Below are 8936 nucleotides of genomic sequence, written 5' to 3'. Positions count from 1 at the left end.
ATGAAGGTCCGACTGGCGTGCTTCTCGTTCACCGGCCTCCTTGTCGGTAGTCATGGCGCCTCCATTTCCCTTTTTTCTCTGCCTGGCCCAGCGTGGACCACAGACACGGAGCCGATGAATATCCGTCTTGTCAGCGCGTCAAATCCGCAAACAGAAGGTTTGCGTTTGGCAGAACCCCTGGTTGGAGGCTCGATCCTTCCTCCTCAAGCGAGCGATGAACATCAGCAGCTAGAAGAAATCCACTTGCCTGGCAGCAGGAATGACTTCGTTGCACAGGACGGGCAAAAGGACGGGCGAGTTTGTACGGGGAAAAGAATTCGTGATACCCTTTCAGGTTCCTTCGAATGCACAGCCGAAGGCGGCCAAACTCAGGAACTTCCTTATGACTTTTCCAGTTCTGCTCGACACGTTGAGGTTACCTATAATGAAGCATCTTTCGTAGACTCCGCGCAGCTTCATGAAGATGAAAGCGCAAGTCGCTGGACCGGAGTCGACCAAGCCCTTGCGCCCAGGAAGCATTCCTTGAAGAGTTTCTCTCCTGGTCGGGGGGACGAGCCTCTGGATTTATTGCAGGACCCCGCAGAGTTCTCCGATGACCCAGAGGAGAGAACATCCTTCAAAGAGCAGGTCGATGCATCCGCCGTCTTTCCTTTCACAGCGAACGCTCGTCTGCTTCTCCCTCCCGGAGATACCGGTTCTGTTTCAAGTGAGAAGAGACAACTGGAAGAGCCGTCGGCATCGGAGTCAGCGAGGTCTCTCAGAGAAGAAAGTGGAAGGGATTACGGTGTAGATACCGGTTCCTCAGAAGGGTCCAGCTCGTCGCCTGAAGAGGACGAGACTTCTTCTGCTCCAAAAGAAGTCATGGGGCTAGCCGACATGATGGCGGCTGGCCGTCAGCGTCGACAAGCTGTTGAGGCACTGAGCATGATGGGTTTTCAGATGCCACCTGGTGGGCTCGCCGCCATGAGTCCCCAGCAACAGCAAATGATGGCGATGTTTCTCATGCAACAACAGGTGCAAAGTCTGCAGGGTTTCGCAGGTCAGCCCCCCCTGGGGTCCGAGCAGCAACTCGCGCAGCCGTTTCTCTCGGGACAGCAGCAGGGACAGCTGATGCAGGAGATGATGCGAGGAAACCAGAGCTCTGGAAGGGGCGGGCGAGCAAATCGGAACAGTCAGGGGAACTCAATATGGGGAGCGAGTCAGAGAGGCGGGCGGCAGCGGCAAAACGGCCCCTCTATCGGCGTCGCTCCTGGACAGATGGCGATGCCTTCTGCTGGCTATCCGCCTGGGTCGCTCGCCGCAAATGGAATGTACGCGCCCCCGTCGACATATTCCTCGCATATGCCCTACACGTACTACCCATTTTCACCAGCTGCAATGGCCAACCCCACGCCGTCGGCGCCTGGGGCAAGAGGGCCGGCGCCCCCAAGTTCTGTGCCACGGGTGTCTTCGTTGTTCCCTTCTCAGCCAGAAGTTAACACAGGAACGCTGGCCGCTACTTACGGCTATGGCAACGGGGTGAACAATGCGGCGTACGCGTCTACAGTGATGCCGCCGGTAGGCGGGGGGAGCGCGCCCGGCGTTTTTGCAGCCAACCAAGGAAATTCCGGCCTCGGGTTCGCTGCGTACACCGGAGGAAATGCGGCCGCGTCGCCCTCGCCCTACGATCCGAATCTCCAGCAGAGACCATCACAAAATGTAGAGGCGGCGCGATGGGCAGAGCAACTCAGAAGGCAGCAAGACGCGTGGGCTAGGCAAAATGCTTGAGGTAGCGAGGCTGATCTCTAAAATGTAACCTGTAAGAGCTGAAGCCAGGGTGTGTACACACGCGTTTTTCTCTGCAACGCCACCCACATCCTGCTTTTGTGAGATTGCATATCAAAAAAGTGGGTGGAAAAAAAAAATAAAACAGCGGTAAACTGTCAATGAAAGAGCAGTGGGGAGCTACACAGTGGGGGTTCGCAGGGAAGCCTGCGTGACCGGCGCCATGGTCTGTGGACTGGTTCTTCCTCGCCTTTGTGCGCGTAGGTAAATTCTGGAACTCTGTATATAACTCTGTTCATATCTGTACTTGCGCAGCTGCATGTACATATGCACATATATAACTGCGTAGTGGGAAAGCTAATGGCAGGTACGACACTGGAGCAAAGAAGCGTCACGACGAAGGAGGGAAGAGAAAGGAGCACAGAAGATTGTCTCTTGTGCAAAACGCGCGGTGCCGTTTGATCGGAATTTTGTCTATCCATGACGTTTTCGTCTTCGGCTTGGGGTCTGCCACCAAGCTTTGTGGAACAGCCGAAAAGAACTAACTCCGTAATTTGGCAATACTGTCAGGTTTCTGACTGCCAAAGCATTCCGGAGAATGTGACGTTGGAAAACCACAAGTATTCCGGCAAGAGTTAGGACCGCGCCACAGACTGCCATGCGCGACTCTGTGCAACACTCAAATAGGCTACCACTCAGCATAGCAAACAGCGCCGCGGTACGATAATTGCGTCGGAAGTGAGGGTCTCCATGTAGGATTCTAGGAGGAACGGAGGTTTCTGCTGGAGGTGCCCCCTGATATATGAGGAACTGGAAGTACAGGATGTTCCTCTTGCGAGAACAACCAACGGTCTAGGGTCGTCCAGATGGGCGAAAGCGACACGCACCATCTGAACCTGGATGGCCTGGATGGTGGGACTCCGCCTACTCTGTCTGAACTCATATATATATATATATATATATATATATACACCTATGTAGCGGCTGCATGCATCAATATCTCTACGAGATGGTCAGATAACCCGGGAAAAGGTCACTTAGGGGACTCGGTAATCTGAGGGGGAACGAGATCAATTTGATGCCTCCCCTGAAAGAAAGCAAAGTGTACGGAGAGTCACTTTCCTTGGTCCCTCTTTCTGAGCGGCGTGTGGTTCCGACATGTGTCGAGGAAACGGAGGACAAGGCGTTAAAAAAGTACCATTAGCGAACTCGTTTGGTCTGACCCTAAGTACGAAGTCAAGCATGCAATACGAATCATATAACAACTGAATCTAGACTCCCTCTTTCACATTATTAAATGGGTTCCGAGGTGTATTCAAACTACCTTTTTCTGGGGAGTATATACTACGAGTTGGAAAAACGATGTGATATACCAAGCACCGAAAACGGAAGAAGATGCGAAACAGACGTTCCACACATTGAAAGTCCGCGCAGATTGAAATGTCGATTGCCATAGCACGTTGCGTTCGAGCTGTTAGTTGAGCGTTTTGAGCCGAACAAGCCCACCAGAGGAGAGCGTCTTCTCTCTCCTCTTTTCTCTGTTCTCATGCGAGTCTCTGGTGCTCTATGTAAATCCAGACAGCCTACCAAATCGGGAATACCACGCCACAGAGCTCTTCTGGGCCCCCAAACAAGGGATGAAAGGGTCACGCGTTTTCAGTCGGTGGGGTTCGGGCATCGACGCTTTGTCCAGCATCATTTCAACTGACGAACCCTGGGCATCGGGCGCGTTTTCTCTTTGCTTTCTTCCGTGTTTTGACTCTCCACTTTGTTCCGGGCTCCTCCATCTGTCGCAGTTTCGCTTCGCTCCACCGGACATCTGAAGCTGTTCACTTGTCTGCGTTGACGCGCTTTCTGTCGTGCGCCTCCTTTCGTTCTCTCCCGCCCGTTTCCCAAGCAGACTCTGGCCGGTCACGCTAGTCTCTTCCTAGGTTTCCTCGGCCGCCGTGACTGCGCATGAGACGCTCGTACGCCTCGTTGATTTGCCACATCCGCTCCGTCGCGCGCGCCTCTTCGAAGGCGCTGAGGGGCTCGGGCGAAGACGCCGCAATGACGTCGGGGTGGAGTTGTCGGGCGAGTTGTTTGTACGCCGCCTTGATTTCACGCGCCGTCGCGCTCGGCTTGATGCCGAGGAGCGAGTAGGCGTTGTCCCCCTTCTTCTTCCGCCTCAGCTCTCCCATCGCCTGCTGCATCTCGCTCCACAGCATGGTGGCCATCTCGCGGAGCGCGCCGCCGAACCCCTTCCGCTTCTTCAAAAGTTGGAACTGGTTGTACAGGACCGTCAGCTCCATTTTCAATTGCTCCACGTCCGGTCCACTCCCGCTCGCGCCGTCTCCAGCTATGAACACAAACACTTTCGCCGCTGTTTTATCTTCCATCCTCACCGCCACATTCGAGGCCGCCAGGAGGACGCAGGTCACCCACGTGACCACCAACGCAACCGCCACAAACCCGACCAGAGCCGCGAGCACGTGTTCCCGAACCCTGCGCGCACAGGCCTCGCCAGGACTCTGCTGGATCGCCGAACGATGCGTCCGCTCCGCCTGAGCGACCAGCGCAGCCAGTCGCGGATCTTCCTCCCGGTCCCCCACGCGCCTCGTGGTCCCTCCGCCCCTCCCTTCGCCGCGTCCGTCGTTCGTTTCGCCCGCCTCTCCCTCGTTTCCGTGCGGGGTCGGCCGCCCTGCTTCCGGTTCCCCCGCGTTCTCGCGCGAGGCCGGCTCTACGCCTTCTCGCTCCTCCCGGTCGAGCACCGCCACGAGCGCCAAGACGTCTTTGCACATCTCGACTTCGCGCGTCCTCGCCTCATCTGGCGCCTCGTCGTGCGCCGCTGCGGCGAGGTACGCGCACACGCCCACGATCACTAAGTCGACCAGGTGTGACGAGCAGTAAAAGTCCTCTCGGGCGTCCCGAGGCAACTCAGCCTGCGCGGCAATGCTCGGGAGAGTCACGCGAACGTGGGGGAAGCCGGCAAAGAGAACTGCGAAAGGCGCAAGCACGTGGGAGTACACCCCGGGCGCCTGCTCGTGGACGGCGTGAAGGACCTCGGGTACCACCAGGAGGAGCGAGGAGACGCCGAACGAGGTCGCCACGCAGAGGAGAAAGTCGCTCCAGAGGGCCGCGACGGGCGCGTCTGTCAAGTCCGAGAAGTTCGCAGCAAACACCACGCCAGCGCGCGTCAGGCAATGGAGAACGAGGAAGACCAGCCGCGGAATCGAGGCACTCAGCGGCGACAACTGCGCGTTGCAAAACACCACGTCTACCACGAAGGTACCCAGAAAGTGCGCGTAGAAACCGCGCCACAGGAGACGCCAAGGCATCAGCGAATACCAGTAGCCCATCGCCGCGTGGAGTCGCGACGCCCGCTTCGCTGGCTGGCCGGTCTGAGCCGTAGGAAGCCGCCAAGAACTCGACGCCGCCGGGAGTTCACACACTTCCCGTTCGGCATTCTGCAAACTGAGAAGAGCTCCAATATCCCCCTCCGTGACGACGGCTGAACGCGCCGGCACAGACGGGAACCGCAAGGACGAGCCGGAAGGAGACACAGAAGAAAGCAGAGAAGAAACAGAAGAAACAGTGGAAGAAGGGGAAGCGTGTGGAGCGCTTGAACCCTTTTTCGGCTTTCCGGCGGGCTTTGCTGGGTCGTCAGCGTCTCTCCCTGTGGCGTTTCCCATATGATCTTCTTCCTCCCCGCGCGTGTCGGAGGCCGCAGGGTGTACCGGTGCTGCGCGTGGCACGGCAGCACGTGTTTTTTCCTTCTCTTCTTCGTCTTGACCCGTTTTTTTACTCGTCTGCCGAAGCTGAGTTTGTTTTTTGCGCTTCGCACCTGGACTCGTGGCCTCTGCGTTTCCTGGCGTCTCGCCGGAGACCTTGCCACCCGCGGTTTCGTCCTTCTCCCCGGGGCTCTCGGCTGTCTCAGCAGGAGACATGCCGCACTCTGCCGACAGCTCAGCGCTTCGCCTCCGGAGTTCCTCTCTCTGTTTCGTCAGCGCTTCTGGTTCCTGTCGGACCTCGGGCCGGCTTCGAAACGCGTCCAGAGCGTCAAGACCGCACACGGCTCGGGAGGCCTCGCCTATTTCGCCGCCGCGATTAGAGCGAACTGAAGAAGCTGAGGAACGCCCGGCGCCTTTCTCTTTGCGGTAGGCAGTTCGGAGGTGTTCGATTAGCTGTCTGCGAACGAAGGCTCTCTGTTTTTTCCGCTGCGAGGCGTTCACTGCGCAGGGGAGCAGAAACAGGTCCAAGAGGGTGTAGAGGCCGAACCCTGAGAAGGTGAAGACGCGGAGGGTCCATCGAGGCCAGCAGTCTAACTGGAGCCAGTGCAGGCCGAAACAGCCACCAAGAAGGAGCGAAAAATACGCAGAGACGAAAGACCAAATGCGACAGCGCACGCGAAACGGAGACGACCACGACAAGGCTCGTAACCGCTCCAAAACGGAGCGGAAGGGCTGAGAACTCTGGTCGTCAGAAGACGCAGAAGTGGAAGAAGAGAGAGAGGAAGGACACGAGGAAGACGAAGAAAAGGAAGAATATGAGGGGGAAGAAGGGGTTGAGGAGCTGTGGCGGGAGTCTTCTGGTTGTGCCTGTCGTTTTCGACGAGCTTCTGCCGTTGCCGCAGTTTGTCCCGCATCCGTTTCCCCTTTCGGGAACATGGCCGCTCCATCGTTCTGCTCAGGGGTGTCTCTGGTCCCCCCTTTCAGGGCCTGCCTGCTGGGCACCTCCATGGCTCTGTGCTTCGGACGCTTTTCTGCGCCTTTTTCTGCGCCTTCTCCCGGTTGTCTGAGCTCTCTCGCTCTTCAAGGGAAAGCGTGCATAGCGCACCGACCGGCCCCAGAGTCGGTGGAGTGGGCCGTCCGTCGCGAGCGAGGGATTTGTTGGGAGAAACGCGACGTCGGAGTGTAGAGAAGGCGGTCCCTCCTCGGAGCCAGCTTCATCTCTCGAGCGCGAAACGAGTCAGTTACGCTGGCCGGGTCAGGGCACACAGCGTCGCGCGGCCCGAAGCGCGTCTGGACCTCGGGGCCATGTACGCGGGAAAAAGGAGTCTCGAGAAAACAAACCGTGGACTCATTTGCGACAGACAAGCGCGGAAAAGTTGGGAAAGTTCGCGCGAACCCGAGAAGCGGGCAAAGGCTGCGCGCCGCGGGTTTCTCCGCGGCCTGTGCAGATGTCGAAGCTCGCAAGCTTGTCGAAAAGTGGTCGGTTCGCTGTTTCGAAGATCCGGAAAGGCACGCCGCCAAGTCGCAGAGAGAACGCGGAGCCCCGGCGGTTTCGAGCTCGCGTCCCAGAACGGCGCGGAGAAAGAACCAGAGTGGCGAGACCTCTCAAAAACTGACCATCGACAGATCACCGGGAACACAGAGATGTGGGGCTTTCACGAGAGGTGACGCGAACCCGAAACTTTTGCCGGGCAGAGCGTCGCGGAGAAGACGCCAGCTGCGCCTTTCTCGGGAAGTGTCCCGGTCTTTTCGTGTGCACTGCGCTGTCTCGAGTCAAACGCGAAAAAATAGAGAAAATGTGAAAACAAACGCCGACTGTGCGTGTACGTACACGCCGCAGAGGTGGCAGGGTTCGCGCACAAAGACAGAGCAGTCGCCCACAAAGACGTCGAGCGAGTCGCGCGTCAAAAACAAGATTTTGAGTTGGAGAACCCGAAACGCCCAGCTTCGCCTTTCTTTCCCCGTGGCCGCTCGCAATGTCCAGGCACTCTCGCGCTCTAGGTTCGCGCTATCCCCTGACGGGTTCAGTGTGTCACACCAGGCGGCGAATGATCCGAGTGTGCCCGGAGGTGAGCGGACGGAATATTTTAGTGGACGCGCGCAAAGCAACACCGCAGGAGCACACTTGCCCACCGCGTTGCCCGTTACACTATGGCTCCAAAAAGGGAGGTCGTGAGGCACACCGCAGTTTGGCGCAAATGAAAACCTGGCAAGCAGGCTGCTGTGCGAGGCAACTCTGGGACCGGCCCGTCGGCGCACATGCCCACGGGTTTCCTTGAAAGGTCGAGATCTAGCGTCACGAGTCGGGGTAGTTGGATCCTCAAACTCCAGAGAGACCGCGAAACGCTTGCTACGCGGATGCTGTGCGCCGCCGGCACAGCAGAGAATGGAATCAGAGCCGAGGAATCGGCCGTGGGATGCAGGAGCAATGTTTGGAACGGCTGTCTCGTGCGGGCGTTGCTTCAAAGAGATCCACGTGCAGGTGTTTGTTCCTCTTCAAAACAGACCGGGGCATGTCGGTTTTTCGCGTTCACGCTAACAGTGTTGGGTATGTAGAACCCATGTGTCTCAGCAGCGACAGGCGAACGCCCGAGAGTGTCTCGTGTTTGAAACAGACTCGACGGATCAGGGAAGAAGAAGCACACAGCCCGAGCTGCCGGGCGTTCGTTCTCCCTCTGAGACCCGCGCTGCGCCCGGGCCGTACGGCATCGCTGTTTCTTCTCGCGAGTTAGTGGAACCGCCACGCGGGTTGTGAGCGGTCAGGTTCTCTATTTGTGGAAATACTGGAGAAAACGAAAGAGCGGGTCTTCCCGCGACACCGTGGCCCCCTTCTTGCCTCTCGACCTTCGCACAGAGAAAACCTTTCGGCACGCAAGCATAGCCCATAGACCTCCACAGACACACCGCGTTTTCCCCGCATGCACGCACACACACGCACGCGTAGCCACACAAATGCCTCTCGCTGATCGGCAAGACAAGACCCGAGCGCGTCTCGACACGCCCGCACACAAAGGCACGTGTACCTCTCTCACTCGCGAAACGGCTATCCCGCCATCGCTTTCGCACAGCCGCGACGTTTGCTTTGCAAAAGACGCGTCACCACGCTCTCCAAGTCGCGCAACGCAGTTTTCATGAGGGGAGGCGAAAGGGACAGACATTTTTGAGGAACGAGGGCGCGGAAGAGAACGCAGTTTTGAGGGAAAGTGGAAAGAGAAGCCGGAGAACGCGCCAATACGGAAACTCTGCAAATGTGAGAGGCAACAACGCGAAACGGAAGTACGAATGAAACTCTCGAGACGGACACCTGCAGTCGTTTTCGGGTCCGGCAGACTCTTGTAGGTCTCGCGTCTCTCTCTCGCGTCTTTCCTGCCTCTCGACGTGCTGGGGATTCCTCTCCTTCACTGGCGCCTCTTCTCGTCTCGCCTTCTCTTTGCGTTTCCAGTGGCTTCCACGCGCATGCAT

The 8936-nt window shown here is 57.7% G+C and overlaps 2 protein-coding genes across 2 annotated transcripts; one reads left to right on the top strand and one right to left on the bottom strand.

Moving 5' to 3' along the window:
- NCLIV_023070 (conserved hypothetical protein) lies at positions 1-1767 on the top strand (the record flags this gene model as incomplete). Its single annotated transcript, XM_003882502.1, has 1 exon — positions 1-1767. One exon carries the CDS (start codon positions 1-3, stop codon positions 1765-1767), a length of 1767 nt encoding a protein of 588 aa, XP_003882551.1.
- A 1913-nt stretch (positions 1768-3680) lies between these two features.
- On the bottom strand, positions 3681-6482 carry NCLIV_023060 (putative DnaJ domain-containing protein; the record flags this gene model as incomplete). The annotated part of the gene is made up of 1 exon (XM_003882501.1): positions 3681-6482. One exon carries the CDS (start codon positions 6480-6482, stop codon positions 3681-3683), a length of 2802 nt encoding a protein of 933 aa, XP_003882550.1.
- Positions 6483-8936: the final 2454 nt, after the last annotated feature.

The sequence above is a fragment of the Neospora caninum genome, chromosome VIIa, assembly GCF_000208865.1.
Source record: "Neospora caninum Liverpool complete genome, chromosome VIIa".
Lineage (NCBI taxonomy): Eukaryota > Apicomplexa > Conoidasida > Eucoccidiorida > Sarcocystidae > Neospora > Neospora caninum.
This window is presented reverse-complemented; position numbering and strand designations above follow the sequence as displayed.